General features: G+C 36.2%; 1 protein-coding gene across 1 annotated transcript in view; it reads right to left on the bottom strand.

Moving 5' to 3' along the window:
* FH (fumarate hydratase) overlaps positions 1-4,071 on the bottom strand; it is a 38,475-nt gene extending 34,404 nt beyond the window's left edge. The window contains exon 1 of the mRNA XM_024740485.1: positions 3,918-4,071. Coding sequence (XP_024596253.1) covers positions 3,918-4,049 — 132 coding nt within the window. The 5' untranslated portion in view covers positions 4,050-4,071. The remainder of the gene's footprint in view (positions 1-3,917) is intronic.
* Positions 4,072-20,342: the final 16,271 nt, after the last annotated feature.

The raw sequence follows: 20,342 nt of genomic DNA, 5'->3' as shown, positions 1-20,342 counted from the left end.
CCTGTAGGATCTGAAGATGTACAGTTAGATTTTTCTCTAATAGAGTGTGCTTACACTGACACCACCGTATGCCAACTTGCAGCTGGGGTTTTATATCTCAAATGCACAAAAAAATTTTGCATAATGATCTTTGTTTTAAATATCCTAAGTAAATATCCTTGTATGTTAAAATATACTTTGGTGCAATAACATTAGCAATGACAACAGTGGCACTGGACACATGAGCTAGGTTCTTCTTCCTCTCCATCACCTTGTTATAAGACAGCAAATAGTTACTGGCTCCAAAGAAAGGATATTGGTTTCCATCAGTCATTTGTGAAATCAAGTTCGATTCCTTAAATTTACAAATCATTTTTTGTGTTCAAAATTATTAAATTTTCATCATAAAACAGGAATAATGTTGTCACCTAAATAACAGGTTGCAATGATAAAACTCATATCCAAAGTATTTTGGAAAGATTTAAGTGAATAAATTTTACCTATGTTCTTCAAGCTTAAACTTTAGAAAAATTTAAATTCTAACTCAAGAAACAACAGTCTACATCAAATTCTAGATCTTGACACTGACCATTAAAAAATGGCAGATGTCAATTGTGGCTGAAATCACAATCTCAGTAAACACTTCAAAAAATATACTTCTTGTCCTTACAGCAATAAAAATAAACATCCCAAATTTCCAACAACAAACATTGTAGCAGCTTAGCCAGCTAATAAAGTATTCCAAAAAACCAGAAAGTTCTCCCTTTTTTTAACCCAGGAAATATATAGGTTGCACAAATCTGTAGATCAGAAACTGAAGCAATGCTGTAAAATACTCTGAAAGGCTCCAGGCTCTGTCAGTGGAGGCAATGCCTATGGCTGGTGTCTGTTAGACAAGCACATATACACAGATAGAGGAACAATGAAACAGGTAACTGCCAAATCTCTTCAAACGTTCTTCCCAATGACCTACAGAAGAAAAAACCTTTATATTGTACATAAACACACATGTACATGCACACAAACCTGAAATAAAAATTCCATGAAAAAATCTGTCCTGTACGCCTATTTTCTATTCTATGCTATTCTGTCAAAAACCCAATGCTGTTAACTGCCCGCTACATTGATTTCTCCACCCACTAATAAGTCCACCTGAAGTCTGAAAAACATATGTATGATTTTCAAAACCTTCCCACATTATAATGTATGTCACCTCTTCCCAGTGGCTTGGGCAAGAAGAGGAGGGCTGCTCACCTAAATTAATGGGAAAATTATCAGTGCTTTTGATGAAAAATGATGTCATGATGGTATCTGTTAAATGTTTTTAATTCATATAATATAATCCATTGTCACAAAAAACTAGTGTTTTTGAAAACCATTTCTTTATAACCTGTAATTCAGAGAGCAGAATTTCTAGGAGAAGTTTAAAGAGTTAACCAGCTAGGCATGGGGCAGGCACAAATGTGCAATTTCCTGATGTCCTGGGAGATGCATGTTTATTCACAATCACTTCCCCTCCTGGAGAAGCATGAATGAATAGTGTGTCCAGTGTTCACCATAGTATGATTGCTATTTAGCCCTAGAAATACCAAGTGCTATTACCAACCACTAATTCCGGTAACCTCAGGAATTGATGACGTGGTCTCCAAATTTGCATGCCAGTCTAAATCAGAAAGGCCAGCCAAAAAAATATAGGCTTCAGGCCTATAGTATATCCCCACGCATGTGTAAGATAACCATTAACTAAACCATGGTATCTCCTAAAGAAAATATAAAATGCCTTTCAGATTCTTATCCTAAGGTGGTTTAAAAGAATATTTCAGTGTTCAAGAAAATCCAAATCATTTCCTAGGCAAAAAGACTATCTCAAGAGATAAAAATCCAAAATTTGACTTCATTGTGTTTGGGCTTTCAGTTCCTTTAAACAGACTTTTTTAAAAGTCTTTCTGTTCTTAAAATATAGGGTGACCACTAAGTCTTGAAATACTGACAAATATGTAATAAATGGTTTATTGATATTGCATTGTAACACAGAATATTATCTATGTTTCCAGACTTTATAGCCATCCTGAAGATCATAAAATAAAGTAACTTTAAAAAATGTAGGACTTCCTTGTCCACCATGCTACCAAGGCAGTTTCACAGCAGGTCTCCATTATATATTCTCACTCTCACTGTACTTTTTCTCCTCGGTACCACAGTGTTATTAACTGTGCATGACTTCTTTGCTTATTTAATATGCCTCAGTAGTCTCTAAACTCTGTGTCCATAGTGACTGTTTTACACACAGGGAGCATTCAATGTAATCTTCCTGTTGGATGAACTTCCTTGTGTTCCTAATTGAGATAAAAGGTAACAGGGCATTTAGGGTTATGTGAATTTCTTTGTTTTGTTAAAAAAATTTTATTGAAGTATAGTTGATTTATAATATTGTGTTAATTTCTTCTATACAGCAAAGTGACTCAGTTATACATATATATTCTTTTTCATAATCTTCTACATTATGGTTTGTCACAGGATATTGAATATAGTTTATTTCTTAACACTAGCAACAAGAAAAACTTTTAATAAAATCAACTCAGAGATTTTGGAGCTGAGAAGATCAGCAAAAGATGTATTTAGGATTATATAAAAAAAAATCTATCCTCATCTGATGTTAGCTAACATTACAACATTAAATGCAACGCAATGCTATTTTTTTGACATTGACAGCGGGATAGAGTCAGTTCTCCAGCCTTCTATTCCCTTTTACAAAACACTAAATAAGTGAAAAACAAATTTTTAAAAGGCTCTAAAGTGCACTAAAATTATTCAAGCAGGGAGTTGCAGAAATATAAAGCACCCCTGATTTCGCAGTTTCAAGTACAGTGATGTCATCAAATTATCTTACAGTTTACAGCCCAGAAAAATGTCTTGGGCCTTTGAAACACCTTAGATGGAAGCATTCATTTAATAAGCACTCACCATATCCCAAACTCAAAGTACTTTCACAGGGGCAATCTTGATGAGTATGTGTAATTATTTTCATTTTACCGGCAGACACTGAGGACAAATATTACCTGCTACAAATCCCAACTCTGAGTAGCAGACTAGGGTCTGAAATCACATCTCTCTCAATGAAAGCTCATACAGCAGTGAAGAGTGCAGAATGTAAGTCTTCCTAAACTAGCATTTATTTCTCAAACTTTTCCTGATAATACACATATGAGCATACGTATTTAATGCTTGTTGAAGCCCAAATTACCGAAGGTGACACTCTAAAGCGCAAAAGGGCTCATGTAAGTCAGGGTGTCATAACCTGAAATTGGACCTTTAAGTTCCTTGCAGGTCTTTCTCAATAAAAAGTGCTGATTCAGCTGTAGTTATGTTATGGTCCATGTAATTTCCTCCAACGTACTTCAGGACACTCTGCCCCTGTTTCACATTTCAGGGTTTATACAAAAGTTAAGTGGGGAAAACCAGCCTAACAAACTAAATGGCCAATTTCATGAAAAGTAAAATCTCTTAGGTTCACAAGACCTTTCAACCCGCCTGGAGGCCTAAGAACAGTTCCCTGCAGAGCTGTGACCCCAGAAGCTAGCTCAGAGGGGCTGGATCCAGCTGGGCCCATCAAAAGCAGAAGCGGAGCAGCCCCCTCCGGACACCGTCCCATTCCGGCGCCGCCCCCAATTCACACCGTCCACCCCTGCACCGTTCCGAGGACAGCCGCCGCGGGCAGGGGCGAAGCAGTGAGCGCGGCTGGGGCGGGGTCGGGGAGGCCCGACAGGGCTCTCGCCAATTGCTGCCGCCCCTCCCGGGCGCTCCCCCGGCGGAGGAGGCGCCCCGGGCCGGCAGCGAAGTTCCAACACGCAGCCGAGTATCGGGACCTTAGGGCCGGCAGGCGGGAGGCCTCAAGGTCATCGCGGGGCGGCCACGGCGGTTGGGCGGCACGAGCTCACCATTCGAACGACGTTCGGAGGCCGAAGCAGCACGAGTGCCGCGCCAGCCGGGCCGGGGCCAGGGCGGGGGTCGGAAGCTGGAGCGCGTGAGAGGAAACGCGAACGCGCGAGGAGCCGTAGCGCGCGATCCATAGCGCGGCGGTCCGGGTAGAACTTCCGGGGGATATGGCCACGCCTCCGCACCGGCTGTCAGTACCAGTCCCCTCCACGGTCCTCACTCATATCCAATCAACGGCTTCAAAGACGAGCTTGTGGGGCGGGACCAGTGGCCAATGGCCAATGAAGCGTGAGGGGCGGGCTTAACTTCCTCACTGTGGAGCCCTGGGATTCCTGGGAAACGAATGATGCGAAAGGGGGTTCGTGGCGTCGTTGAACCAGTGTTTATTTGGTTTGGTTTGGTTTTACTGTGTTACAGTGCCTAACAGAGAGGTATTAGCTAATGAGTCAGTATTTGGTTGGTGGTGTAGCCTAGAGAGGAGAATTTACTTATTCATTTATCTACCATGTAAACATTACATTTTCTATTTGCTTTTTTCATCTGTTCCAGATTACCTCTTAAGTACAGACATTTTAGAAAACAAAGTATAGAGAATGAAATCATAATTATCCATAAAAAGCCAACACTAATTACTCAGTTCGTTTAACTTGTTGTTTTGAGGTCTGTACAGTTTCCTTTCTCTTCTTAGTAGGTACTCTAGGAACTCTTTTTTTAAATGTAATGGGGAAGATGTCCATAATCATAGGTGATTTCGGAATTTTAATTTTTTGCATACAGGTTCTCCAAGTCTTTTGCATTGATAACATGTTTTCAGATTAAAGGCATGTTGTTTTTATAGATGATGATAGGAAAGCAGGAACAGATATAAAATTGCATAGGAACCACAATTTTTTCTCTTGTTTCTTCTTTGAACTGCTTGGAACCACATGACAGTTAATCAAGAAAGAGAACCATTGGATGATGTCCAGAAGTCAAAAGTCCAGGACCTGCAGAGCCAAGCTTCTTAGAGTTAGTCTCTGTAAAACCTCTAGGTAACACTGTTTGTTATTTTGTGGCTTACGAACTTGACTCGTATATATATAAAATTTGAAAATTTAAATGAAAGAGCATAATAGTTGAACTACCATCTAAACATTCCAGAACCACCCCCCTCACCTCTTTGTATCTCAGTATCTCCTCCCTCTGTCAAACAAACCAAGATTTATTTAGAAGTTAGAAGCTCAGAATAAAAAAAATTCAGAGTAAAAGACAGTGGAATGGTTTTAGAAAACAATGAACCGTCCATCCCATATGGTTATGCTTTCCACCATTAAAAGACAGACAACACTGAATAAGACAGCACACCAAAGTTTAGTGTGAAGGTAGTATTGTTAGCGTTGTCATCGGTTTGACAGAAAACTACAGAAACAAGCACTTACTAATAATTACTCTCATTTCCTAGGAAATGCTAGCATTTTGATATATTTGCTTCATACCCTTTGTAAAATAAAATAAATTACTAATAATGGAGTTGCATTTTCTTCCCCATCTTCCCAGAAACTGTCATTATTTTGATATAATATTCACCAGTGTATTTTTTAGTTTGCATATTGGTATGCAAACAACAGTTTTTAAAAATTTACAGTTTTACTGTTCTATAACCGGATTCTGTTTTTAACACCTAGCCATGATGTTTTTACTTAATAGTATTCCATCACATGAATTTAGCACATTTTATGTCATTTTCTTAATAATCTTTTAACTTAACAGTATTTCATTGAATGAATGTAAAACTTTTTATTTATACAGTTTTTAATGAAAGGTAATTTTTTGCTGTTATACACAATGCTCCAATGATTTCTTTATAGGTAGTCTCTCTTCATTGGGAACATCGCTCTTTATTTCTGTTACTTGTTATTTTAAATTCTTTTAAATATTGTTTTCTATGCCAGTTTTATAGTGGTTATTTGCCTGATGTATGTTTCTCATTTTATTTTAGATAATTCTGTTTCATTTTATTTTCAGTGTATCTTCTGTTTCCTCCATACATTTTAACTTAAAATGTTAACTGACAGATGTTTTATAAATGGGCTATTTTAATCCCTTTTAACAATCACCTATTGATACGTATTATGATCTAGAAAATTTTCTAGCACTTATATGTATTAATTCTTTTAACACTGAGAACAACCCTATGAGGTAGGTCCTATTATTATTCCTATTTATAGAAGAGAAAATTGATGCCCAGTATCATCCAACTAACCCACAATCTTAACTATTTTGCAGGCACATAGTGGGATTTTTTTTGTATCATTATTAATATTTCTCAGGAAATGGAGCTTGGCACTGCAGAATGATTAAAAATAATTAAAAAAAATAAATAAATGGGTGTGGCAAAATTTATTTTCCAACAGCAATATCTCCCATCCCATCTGCTTTTCTACAGTGTGACTTTTTCACAGGTGAGTCTAAATAGTATCTTCCCCTTTAATTTAGGCTGGTCTTATGACTCACTGATAACAAATAGAATCTGAGTGCTGCTGAAGATAGGTCAGAAAAGGCTGTGCTACTTCCCCATGAGTCTTTTGAGACACTTACCCTGTGCTAAGTCAGCCACCATGTAAAAAGTTTGACTGCCCTAAGACAGTTGTGCTGGAGAGGCCACAGGCAGGCATTCTAGTCAACAGCTTAGCTGAGCTCACAGCTGGCACCCAGCATCAATTCTCAGCCATGTGAGTGAGCTGTCTTGGATATCCAGCCCAGATGGACTCACATAACTAAAACTGTTACCCAACTGGACTTGTGTCTGCTTACCTGTGCACAGTAAAGCCAATCTACTGACAACGGGTTGTGGTGAAGGGAAGTGCAGCATTTATTGCAGGCACCAAGCAAGCAAAGAGTATGGGCAGCTAATGCTCAAACCCCCCAAACTCCCTGATGGGTTTCAGGGAAGGGGTTTTAAAGGGGAGCTGAGGGAGAGGAGTCACAGAGAATTGTGCATGATCAGCTCATGCACAATTCCCTGATTGACTGATGGTGAGGTAACAGGGTAGTGTCACAGGGATTAACATTATCAATCCTCAGGCTCCAGCATGTCTTGGAACTACATGCTCATGGTCATCATGCCATTAGCTTCTTCCATCTGGTGGTGGTTTTAGTATCTGTAAAACAACTCAGGAATGTGCATCAGATACTGCTATCTATACCCTTCAGAGAAGAACTAAAGATTCTGCTATATGCCTGATTTATTGTTCAAATTGTCACCAGTTCTCCTAGCTCAACTACTATTTTTTGTTACTACATGTTCACATTCTTTCAATCATTAATTCTTGAGCCAGACTTTTGCAACTCAGGGGAACCTGGGACACTAGAGCTTTTCTAAAACAAGAGGCAGGTGGAGAACATTGGTAGCGCTTCTGTCCCAGGAAGGTCACATAGGGTCCTGCTTGGTTACAAATCCACAGATAGAACAGTTTCCAGACTAGATGATCTCACTGTTGTAGTTTTATCTCTCTTATCTTATCTTCATTCTGCCCTTTTCTTTGTGTAGGCTTCATCTTCAGATTTTGACAAGATGGCTACAGCAATTCCAAACCTTGAATCTGCATGTAATAACTTTCAGTGAAAGAGGGTCTCTCCAGAAACAGTCCCCAAAAAATAAGAAAGAACTTTCCCAGAAGACTTTAGCAACCTTCTCTTCCTATATTTTTTAGCTCTTGTTCTTTTCTTCAGTATTCTTTCTTAGCTTTCTGCAACAGAAATATTAAATGGTATAAAACTTAGATTATAAATTAAATCTTTTGTTCAACATTCATAGCATTATGTCCCATTTTCAGAATTTCAGCTGATTTTGACTGCCACACTCAAGGGACTTGCTTAGGTTTAAATTCAGGCTAGACTTAAGGTTGCTAATGTGGTTATAGTTGTACTATGTTACTAAGAGAGGAGTACTTTACATTTATTCTTCATTTTCATTTCCATTCAAAGTCTCTGCCTACTTCAGGAAGAGCAAGACCAATTTACATTTATTCTTTATATAAGGAGTCATATGTGTAGCTCCCTGCTCACTTTAACCCTGTTTACAATTTATCCCAGGGGTATTTGGTTGCCTTTTACTGGGCTGGCACACTGTGTCACTAAGCCCAATGAACCAGCTCTACCTTGTTTGCTGTTCCTCTTAATTTCTGGGGATATTGCACACTGGCTTTATAGAACTTATAAAATTAATTTTTAAAAAGTTGCAACTAGTTGCTCTAGCCCTCTTGGACCCATCTTTCTCACCTTATTAATTTCCTGTGACTTCTGGTGAGCCTACTTCTCAAAGTAGAGAAAAGGTAGTCATTTCAAGGAGTTTGTCAGGGAAGGGGCCCACTTCATTTCACATTTCCCATGACAATTTGTGTTTTCTAGAGATCAAATAATGGCTCAATATATGTCAACTCCTTTTTTCCTTGTTAGTTTGAAAGTGCTTTTTTGATTATTAATTTCTTCCTATTTTCTTTTGGTTTATTTTGTATTTCCTTTTTTTCACCACAACTTCCTGACTTAAGTCTAGTTCAGAGTTTCTGCAAGGGTGTGATATAAACCAATATTGCCACCTGTACATGGCCCAGGAATGCAACATTAAGTAACATTGGCCATTATCCCATTTTCGATCTCTATTTTGTAAAAAGAGTCTTTTAGGTGTACGTGCAAATGTTTATTTTACACTTCTCCAACACTTGCTAATATCTTTTGTAAAAACAGAGGGAAAGCCTTTGGCTAAAGTTCATCCACAGGTGAAGAATTCAGCTACAATTTAGAATTTATTTGTATTTTCCCCTTCTATTTATCAATGAACCTGATTTCCCCTCTCCAGCAGCAGTATAATGTTACATTTTATATAAATAAAATGTACATAAGATGAAACAAAACTTTAAGTATATTGTGAAGGTGCTATACAAATGACTGAAATTTGGGAAACATTGACTTAGTTAATTTATTTTTGTTACTTAATAATGAAAATGTAATGTAAGTGCCTTTAAATTAATAGTTGACACTATACATCTTCATTTTAGGATGCAAGCTTTTATCTATGCAAAATACGTTTTTATTTTGCTTAGAGATTTGTGTGCATGGTTTTTTAATTCTTTTTTTTCTTTTTTTACCTTGAACTTTGTCTGATGACAATATTGACCTGCTTTATTCTTGTTGATATTTGCATGGTTTGTTTGAGTTTCTCTTTGACTTTGCTTTCTGTTCAAGTTATGGAACTTGATGTCCTGCCATGAAGGCCAAATGAACAATGCAGTGGTTTTCTCTTTCCTTTGTTCTAAATCTAAACACCTTGTTGACAAAATTTATAGTAAGTTTCTATGCTTATCAGTTAAAATATTCTCATTATCCTATAATAATAATAGAGGACTATATATAATAATGTATAATAAATAAAAACTCTGAAGATTCTAATTTAAGATACCTCCCAACCTGGGAGATTACTAGGGTATTTCTTAGAAAAAATTTAGTAGAAAGGTTGGAATATATGGCTGTAAAAGTCTACAGAAAGTAGAGCAAATATTCAAAGAGAAGGAAAATGTGAGAGAGAAGTTAATTAGAGGAACAGTTCAGTATGTCCAACATCTGAATAATGTTGGAAAACAAAGAGGAAGAAACTATTAAACAAATTCAAGAAAATATTTTAGAACGAGCAGAAATGAGTTTTCAGAGTAAAGCTGTTAAAATAGAAGTGGAGGCAGGTTAAAATTTTTGTTTGAGAAAAACTCGATTATAACAGGGCAGCATCAAACCAGAAGTGGTTAGGAGCAATCTGCCGGTAGAAGCCAGGACAAAGAGTTACATAGAGAAAGTGCAGAAGCAAAGGAAATGATCTGATTAGCTATAGCTTAAAGCCAGTTGGCTGTTTGTGATTGCTTATTCTTAGGTTTCACTTTCTTAACCTTGAAGCACTTACAGGCTTAGGTTTTGGTTTGCTTATATAGGCCACAAAAGCATTAGAGCCACTTAGGTCTAATGGTTGCCTTGTGTAATTAGTTTAACAAAGTCCACTAGTGCCAGAACAATGGGGAACACAGGCCAGAATCTGTCATGTCATCAATAAATGTAACAACACTGGGAGCAGAGAGAAGAGCTTCTGGAGAGAAAAATAAGTCACGATTGAAGGATTAGGAATCTTCATGACTTCTCAACAGCAACATTGGAAATTAGAGAATAGCTGACTGATGTCTTCAAATTGTTGGAGGAAAATCATTTCCAACTTAATATTCTATATCTAGCCAAATCAAATGTGAGGATGGAATAAAAATATTTTCACATAGACAAGGTCTCAAAAAACTTACTTACCACTTACTCTTTTTCAGAAAATCCTTGGAGAAAGGGCTTCACCAAAAATAGGGAGTAAACCAAGAAAGGGGAAGTCATGGGCTTCAAGAAGTAGAGTCTCCAACATATCTGATAGATATTTAAAATCCCTAGATGAGGGTATGACAGCTTGCACTTAACACAGAGAGCAACCATCCCAGATTGAAGCAAATTAGAGCATCCGGGAGCTATTTCTTCAAGAATATAAAATATCTAAAACCCTTGAATGTATTCATAAGAGATTTAGATAAATGGGGGAGATTTTGGAGATTGAATTTATGATGTCCTTGAAAATTCAGCAAAGAAAAAGATACCTTTTTAAATTGAGAAATAAAAATAGTTGTATTTTTCAGGAAAGTAAACATAATCATTATTAAATTTGACAGGCCATAGTTATAATAAATTAAATGTTAAATATCAATCTAACCAAACTGTTGATGTAACAATACTGATAGAGAAATGGAAAGAGTATAGGTGCTGGGAGAAAAGAAAAGGTGATGAAAAACATTAATCCTCATCTTCAATGATAGGAAGTCATGATCTAATACCTAAAACCAGAAATTAAAACAACCAAAAAGTCATAACATTGCATGTTATTTAGAGATACGGATATATATACCCTGGAGTTGGAAGTGATGGTTCTGTGCAGGGACAAATGGCAGAGAGATAAAGAGGATGATGACCGTTTATGTTGGCTATCTTGTAGAATTTTTTGATTTTTAAAACTATGTGGATGTACAGTAACTTTGAAAAACACTAAAATTAACAACCAAAAATAAATAAATAAATATAAAACTAAGCAACTCTCTCTCCATTCCCTAAGAAAAATAAAGAAAAAAAATCTACTAATGTGCTGGATTCCACACCCCATCAAGGACATTGCACCTTTAATTTTCCACTCTTCTTCCTACATCATCAGTTTATTTCTCTTTATTGGACCACTGCCATAAACTAATACTGTAAACTTGCTGTATTATCTCCCATGTTTAAAAGCAAAACCAAACAAAACTGCCTCAACTTGCATCCCACTTCAACTACCTCTCCATTTCTAGGGCATATTTGCTCACCATCTACACTTCGCCTCTGATTCTCTCTTCAGTTTACTAGAGACTGCCTTCAGTTCACATCACTCCACTGATGCTGCTTTGTCAAGTTCACCAATGACCATCAAGTTGCAAATCCAATGGACAGTGTCCGATATTTTCAGCAGCAGTGATGCAATTGACACTCCTTCCATTTGGAAATATCTCTTTCCTGATCTTTGCAGTATTGAATGTCCCCCTCTTCCCTTATCTAATTGGCTAGTCCTTCATGCTATTCTTTGCTAGCTCCTCACTTGAAGATGAGGAAGTGCCTCAGGGCTCAGTCTTAGATTATCTTTCCTTTTTCTTCTGTTAAAAAAATTTTTTTAGTGGACCTCAAGTAGAGAGGGTTAAGTTAACCACACTCCTAACTTTATGGCACATTATAGAGTATAAGGTACATTATTAATTTATTTTAATATTTATTTCCTTTTCTATTCATCCACTACACCTTTTTTCTTTTCAGACCTAAACACGCAGAGCCAGCCCTGCAAAGACAGAAGAAGACATAGAGCTGTAAGTGCCAAAGACCTGGTGAAATGAATAAATAATTATTGAGCAAGCTGAGTTCATCTCAACTTCAACAGTATAACAATGATGAAAACAACAGAGCAAATATTGTATTAATTAATCTCTTCTAAATTTTACTTTTTAATAAACTTTTATTGTTCCCAACAATGCAGATTTTTAAAACTTATAAATATATGTAGAGAAAAGTGGAAACATTCAGTGTCTTCTGTAAAGTAAAGCATACTGTAAAGTATGCTCCACTTGGGTCATTCTGTTGGAGAAGGACCTGATTTAGGGATTAACAAATAATCAAATCCCAATGAGGATGAAATGCTGCTGCTCCTGACACAACAGTTACCCCATAAATCCCTAGCTTGTCCCACAGCCTCACATTCTTCAGGCTCAGAGGAGGGAGAAAACAAATTCATTAATTCCTTCTTTCCCTCAAGAAAACCTTCCATAGAAAAAGGGTGTGGTCATCTTTAAGTTTCCTGAGGCCCCTCTGAGGCAACTCTTTCTACCTGACATTTAGGAAGAATAGAAAGACAAGTAGCCGTGGTCGAAATTGTAGCTTTGTAATAGTTAAACTTTGTTCAAGCTTTTGATGCCCTTTCTCTTATCAGACACCCAAGGCCCTCATGCCATCCTTCAATTTATAAAATTATTGACTATGTTACTCTACTCAGATCTGTTTCCTCCTGCCCAAACTCAAGCAAAAAGTTATCTCTTTCGTTCTCCTCCAAACCAAAGAACATCAAATCCACATTATTCAGGTGTTATGAAATGTAGCTACTTTATAATTCAAATTTCATTTAGTTTTGTATTTTCAAAAAGAGAAAAAAAGGAAAAGGCAAGATGAGACTTGAAAATTGTCACCTAACTGGAGAAACAGTCAAATAATACTGACTCTCCCTGTTACAGGGACTGGGGAAATTCCTGGGAGACAATAATACAAAGCAATTTTACTTGTTCTACTGAGAGTGAACTGAGACAAGAGCTGGGACTTGCTACCAAAGTAATAATGATCATTACCTATCAGTCCACTAGCATGTTGCTTATAGGCTGCATAGAACCACATGATTCATTACTAATCTCTTATCTACTTGCTTGATGTGTGTTTCTTTGGCTCAGACCTGGAAAGTTACTTGATCCACCTCATTAATGATCTAGAAACATCATAGAATAACAGTTATCAGCATCCTCATAGTTAATCTCAATGTCACAAAACATTGTTTTAACTAGATCATTTGTGAAGTGGGTCAACAATACGTCATACAGAAGAGTTAGGTTTTGAAATTTTTAAATTATTTTTTAAAATAATTAAAGCAGTCAGAATGTTACTCAGGTAATAATATACTACCAGATGTGCTTTTTGAGTAGAAGAGAAAGTTTACAGTTACCAAGCAGAGAATTATATGTAAACTTCAGGCTATCTTATTTGTGACTGATCTGCCAATGAGTACTTCCATAAGAATTTGTCTTTCAGATGAATAACGTTCAAAATGGGCACATCAAGTGTTGTGGAAAAAAACTCCTAGGCTGAAAGAGAGCAAATAGTTGAAGATAACTAGTTTAGTCTCGTAAGGGACATATAGACATCAAGGGAACACCTATTTCAGAAACAGACCTCGCTAATTCTACACATCAAATGAGTGGGAAATCACCCACAGGCACTCGGCAGAAGCAGAAATACTAAGGCAATATACTGATATCTGAAGCTTCGAACTACTGCAGCCCTTTTTCTTTTTTTAAGTCATCATTTTTTTTTATTAAAGTGTAATTCATTTACAGTGTAGTGTTAATTTCTGCTGTACAGCAAAGTGATTCAGTTATACATATATATTATTTTTCATAGTCTTTTCCTTTACTGTTTATTACAGGATATTGAATATAGTTCCCTGTGCTATACAGTAGGACCTTGTTGTATAGTAGTTTGTATAAATGTATATATACATATATATATATATATCCATTCATCTGTTGATGGACATTTAGGTTGCTTCCATGTCTTGGATATTGTAAATAGTGCTGCTATAAATATTAGGGTGCATGTATCTTTTTGAACTATGGTCTTCTCTGCATATATACGCAGGAGTGGGATTGCTGGATCATATGGCAACTCTAGTTTTTTGAGGAACCTCCATACTGTCTTCTATAGTGGCTGCAGCAATTTACATTCCCACCAACAGTGTAGGCGAGTTCCGTTTTCTCCGTACCCTCTCCAGCATTTATTATTTGTAGATTTTTAATGATGGCCATTCTGATTGGAGTGATTTCTGCTGTACAACAAAGTGATTCAGTTATACATATATATTATTTTTCATATTCTTTTCCTTTACTGTTTATTACAGGATATTCAATATAGTTCCCTGTGCTATACAGTAGAAGTGAGGTGATATCTCATTGTATTTTGCTTTACATTTCTCTAATAATTAGTGATGTTCAACATCTTTTCATGTGCTGGCTGGCCACCTGTATGTTTGGAGAAATGTCTATTTGAGTCTTATGCCCATTTTTAAAAATTGGTTTGTTTGTTTATGTAGTATTGAGTTGTATGAGTTGTTTGTATATTTTTGAAATTAAGCCCTGGTTTGTCACATTGTTTGCGAATATTTTCTCGTATTCCATAGGTTGTCTTATCGTTTTGTTTCCTTTGCTGTGCAAAAGCTTTAAAGTTTGATTTGATCACATTTGTTTATTTTCATTTTTTTTCTATTGCCTTGGGAGACTGACCTAAGAAAACATTGCTATGATTTATGTCAGAGAATGTTTTGCCTATATTCTCTTCTAGGAGTTTTATGGTGTCATGTCTTATATTTAAGTCTTTAAGCCATTTTGACTTTATTTTTGTGCCTGGTATGAAAGAGTGTTCTAATTTCATTGATTTATTTGTGGCTGTCCAGGTTTCCCAGCACCACTTGCTGAAGAGATTGTCTTTTCTCCGTTGTATACTCTTGCTTCCTTTGTCATAGATCAATTGACCGTAGGTTTATTTCTGGGCTCCTATTATGTTCCATTGATCCGTATGTGTGTTTTTGTGCCAATACCACATTGCTTTGTTTACTGTAGCTTGTAGTGTTGTCTGAAGTCTTGGGAGGGTTACACCTCCAGGTTTGTTCTTTTTCCTCAGGTTTGTCCTTTCCGTGCTTTGAAAATTCTGGGTCTTTTATGTTTCCATAAAAATTTTAGGATTACTTTTTCTAGTTCTGTGAAAAATGTTTTGGGTAATTTGATAGGGATAACATTAAGTCTGTAGATTGCTTTGGGTAGCATGGTCATTTTAACAATGTTAATTCTTCCAATTCAAAAGCATGGGATATCTTTCCATTTCTTTGAATCATCTTCAATTTCCTTTATCAATGTTTTATACTTCTCAGTATATAAGTCTTTCACCTCCTTGGTCAGGTTTATTCCTATGTATTTTATTTTTTTGATGCGATTTTAAAAAGGATCTTTTTTACATTCTCTTTCTGATATTTCATTGTTAGTGTAAAGAAATGCAACTGACTTCTGTATGTTAATCTTGTATCCTGCTACCTTGCTGAATCTTTTTATCAGTTCTATTAGTTTTTGTGCAGACTCTTTAGGGTTTTCTATATATAAAATCATGTCATCTGCATATAATGACAATTCTACTGCTTCCCTTCCAATTTGGATACATTTTCTTTCTTTTTCTTGTCCAATTGCTGTGGCTGGGACTTCCAATACCATGTTGAATAGAAGTGGTGAGAGTGGGCAACCTTGTCTTGTTCCAGATTTTAGGGGGAACACTTTCAACTTTTCACCATTGAGTATTATGTTGGCTGTGGGTTTGTCATAAATAGCTTTTATTATATTGAGATATGTTCCCTCTTATACCCACTTTAGTAAGAGTTTTTATCATGATGGATGTTGAGTTTTATCAAGTGCTTTCTCTGCATCTATTGAGATAATCATGTGGTTTTTGCCTTTTCTTTTGTTGATGTGGTATATTATGTTGATTGATTTGCATATGTTGAACCATCCTTGTGACCCTGGGATGAATCCAACTTGATCATGGTGTATAACCCCTTTTATGTGTCATTGGATTTGGTTTGATAATATTTTATTGAGGAATTTTACATCTGTATTAATCAAAGATATTGGCCTGTAATTATATTATTTGGTATTGTCTTTGTCAGGTTTTGGTATCAGGGTGATGGTGGCTTCATAGAATGACTTTGGGAGTGTTCCCTCTTCTTCAATCTTTTGGTAGAGTATGAGAAGGGTCAGTATAATTTCTTCTTTGTATGCTTGGTAGAATTCCTCAGTGAAGCCATCTGGTCCTAGACTTTTGTTTGCAGGGAGTTTTTGTTTTGTTTTGTTTTGTTTTTAACATATTCTATTTCCCTTCTAGTGATTGGTCTGTTCAAATTATCTCTTCCTTCTTGATTCAGTTTTGGTGGGCTGTATGTTTCTAGAAAATTGTCCATGAAGTAATGGTTGTCCGATTTGTTGGCATATAATTGTTAATAGTGTTCTCTTGTGGGTTTTATTGTATTTCTTCAGTACCTGTTGTTATTTCTCCTCTTTCATTTCTTATTTTATTTATCTGGGTCCTGTTTTCTTCTTGGTGAGCCTGGCTAGATGGTTTGTCAATTTCTTTACCCTTTCAAGACCAGGTCTTGGTTTTATTGATTTTTTTCCATTTTTTTAAATCTCTATTTTACTTATTTCCTCTCTGAACTTTATTAGGTCCTTCCATTTGCTGACTCTAGGTTTTATTTGTTCTTTTTCTAAATTCTTTCAGGTGGTAGTTTAGATTGTTTATTAGAGATTTTTCTTGTTTTTTGAGGAAAGCCTCTATCACTGTGAACCTCCCTCTTAGGACTGCTTTTGCTGCATCCCATAGATTTTGTATGGTTGTATTTTCATTGTCATTTGTCTTGAAGTATTTTTAAATTTACTCTTTTATTTTATTGTTGACCCATTGTTTTTTTTAGTACCGTGTTTTTTAGTCCCTGTGTAATTTGGTTTTTTTCCCCCTCTTTTCTCTTTCTGTGATTGATTTCTAGTTTCATGCCAGTGTGGTCAGAAAGGATGCTTGAAATAATTTCTATCCTCTTAAATTTGTTGAGGCTTATTTTTTGTCCTAGTTTGTGGTCTATTTGAGAGAATGTTCCATGTGCACTTGAAAAGAATGTGTATTCTGGGCTTTTTTCTTTCTGATATTTTTTTTATTTTTCTAAATTTCATTTTATTTGTTTGTTTGTTTATTTATTTTTATACAGCAGGTTCTTATTAGTTATCTATTTTATACATATTAGTATATATATGTCAATCCCAATCTCCCAATTCATCCTACCACCACAACCCCCACCCCCTGCTTTCGCCCCTTGGTGTCCATATGTTTGTTCTCTACATCTGTGTCATTATTTCTGCCTTGCAAATTGGTTTGTCTGTGCCCTTTTTCTAGATTCCCCATATATGTGTTAATATACGATATTTGTTTTCCTCTTTCTGACTAACTTCACTCTGTATGACAGTCTCTAGATCCATCCATGTCTCTACAAATGACCCAATTTCATTCCTTTTTATGGCTGACTAATATTCCATTGTATATATGTACCACATCTTCTTTATCCATTAATCTGTCAGTGGGCATTTAGATTGCTTCCATGACCTGGCTATTGTAAATAGTGCTGCAATGAATATTGGGGTGCATGTGTCTTTTTGAATTATGTTTTCCTCTGGGTATATACCAAGTAGTGGGATTGCTGGGTCATATGGTAATTCTATTTTTAGTTTCTTAAGGAATCTCCATACTGTTCTCCATAGTGGCTATATCAAGTTATATTCCCACCAACAGTGCAAGACGGTTCCCTTTTCCCCACATCCTCTCCAGAATTTGTTGTTTGTAGATTTTCTGATGATGCTCATGCTAACTGGTGTGAGGTGATACCTCATTGTAGTTTTGATTTGCATTTCTCTAATGCTTAGTGATGTTGAGCATCTTTTTGTGTATCTCTTGGCCATCTGTATATCTTCTTTGGAGAAATGTCTATTTAGGTCTTCTGCCCATTTTTGGATTGGATTGTTTGCTTTTATGATATTGAGCTGCATGAGCTGCTTGTAAATTTTGGAGATTAATCCTTTGTCCATTGATTCATTTGCAAATATTTTCTCCCATTCCAAGAGTTGTCTTTTCATATTATCATTTCCTTTGCTGTGCAAAAGGTTTTCAGTTACTTAGGTCCTGTTTGTTTATTTTTGTTTTAATTTCCATTACTCTAGGAGGTGGGTCAAAAAAAATCTTGCTGTGATTAATGTCAAAGAGTGTTCGTCCTGTGTTTTCCTCTAAAAGTTTTATAGTGTCCAGTCTTACATTTAGGTCTTTAATCCATTTGGAGTTTATTTTTGTGTATGGTGTTAGGGAGTGTTCTAATTTCATTCTTTTACATGTAGCTGTCCAGTTTACCCATCACCACTTATTGAAGAGCCTGTCTTTTCTCCATTGTGTCTCCTTGCCTCCTTTGTCATAGATTAGTTGACCATAGGTATGTCAGTTTATCTCCGGGCTTTCTATCCTGTTCCATTGATCTATATTTCTGTTTTTGTGCCAGTACGATATTGTCTTGATTATTGTTGCTTTGTAGTATAGTCTGAAGTCAGGGAGTCTGACTCCTCCAGCTCCACTTTTTTCCCTCAAGATTGCTTTGGCTATATGGGATCTTTTGTACCTCCATACAAATTTTAAGATTTTTTGTTCTAGTTATGTTAAAAATGCCATTGGTAATTTGACAGGGATTGCATTGAATATGTAGATTCCTTTGTGGAGTATAGTCATTTTCACAACACTGATTCTTCCAATCCAAAAACATGGTATATCTCTCCATCTGTTTGTGTCATCTCTGATTTCTTTCATCAGTGTCTTATAGTTTTCTGAGTATAGGTCTTTTACCTCATTATGTTGGTTTATTCCTAAGTATTTTATTCTTTTTGTTGCAGTGGTGAATGGGATTGTTTCCTTAATTTCTCTTTCTGATCTTTCATTGTTAGTGTATAGGAATGCAAGAGATTTATGTGCATTCATTTTGTATGCTGCAACTTTACCAAATTCCTGATTAGCTCTAGTAGTTTTCTGGTGGCATCTTTAGGGTTTTTTATGTATAGTATCATGTCATTTGCAAACAGTGACAGTTTTACTTCTTTTCCAATTTGTGTTCCTTTTATTTCTTTTTCTTCTCTGATTGCCATGACTAGGACTTCCAAAACTATGTTGAATAATAGTGGTGAGAGTGGACATCCTTGTCTCGTTCCAAATTTTAGAAGAAATTCTTTCAGTTTTTCACCATTGAGAATGATATTTGCTGTGGGTTTGTCATATATGGCCTTTATTATGTTGAGGTAGTTTCCCTCTATGCCCACTTTCTGGAGTTTTTATCATAAATGTGTGTTGAATTTTGTCAAAAGCTTTTTCTGCATCTATTGGGATGATCATATTGCTTTTATTCTGAGATGAGGTGTTAAAGTCCCCAAGAATTATTTGTCGATAATTTTGTTTCCTTGTTTGTTTGTTACTGTCTATTTCCTCTTTTGGCTGTTGGCATTTGCCTTATGTATTGAGGTGCTCCTATTTTGGGTGCATAGATATTTACAGTTGTTATATCTTCTTCTTGGATTGATCCCTTGATCATTATGTAGGGTCCTTCCTTTGTCTTGTAACATTATTTTAAAGTCTATTTTATCTGATATGAGTATTGCTACTCCAGCTTTTTTTGACTTGTATTTGCGTGGAATATCTTTTCCTATCCCCTCACTTTCAGTCTGTTTGTGTCCCTAGATCTGAAGTGGGTCTATTGTTGGCAGCATATATACGGGTCTTGTTTTTGTATCCATTCAGCAAGCCTGTGTCTTTTGGTTGGAGCATTTAATCCATTCACTTTTAAGGTAATTATTGATATGTATGTTCCTATTACCATTTTCTTAATTGTTTTGAGTTTGTTTTTGTAGGCCCTTTTCTTCTCTTGTGTTTCCCACTTAGAGAAGTTCCTTTAGCATTTGTTGTAGAGCTGGTTTGGTGGTGCTGAATTCTCTTAGCTTTTGCTTGTCTGTAAAGCTTTTCATTTCTCTGTCGAATCTGAATGAGATCCTTGTTGGGTGCCGTAATCTTGGTTGTAGCTTCTTCCTTTTCATCACTTTAAATATATCATGCCATTCCCTTCTGGCTTGTAGAGTTTCTGCTGAAAAATCAGCTATTAACCTTATGCGAGTTCCCTTGTATGTTATTTTTCCCTTGTTGCTTTTAATAATTTTTCTTTGTCTTTAATGTTTGTCAATTTGATTGCTATGTGTCTCGGCATGTTTCTCCTTGGGTTTATCCTGCCTGGAACTCTCTGCACTTCCTGGACTTTGGTGGATATTTCCTTTCCCATGTTAAGGATGTTTTCAACTATAATCTCTTCAAATATTTTCTCAGGTCCTTTTTGTCTCTCTTCTCCTTCTGGGACCCCTCTAATGTGAATGTTGGTGCATTTAATG

This window comes from Neophocaena asiaeorientalis, unplaced genomic scaffold (genome assembly GCF_003031525.2).
Source record: "Neophocaena asiaeorientalis asiaeorientalis breed wild unplaced genomic scaffold, Neophocaena_asiaeorientalis_V1.1 scaffold291, whole genome shotgun sequence".
In the NCBI taxonomy this organism is placed as follows: Eukaryota; Metazoa; Chordata; class Mammalia; order Artiodactyla; family Phocoenidae; genus Neophocaena; species Neophocaena asiaeorientalis.
The sequence above is the reverse complement of the archived record's forward strand: the minus strand, read 5'-3'. Positions and strand labels throughout refer to the sequence as shown.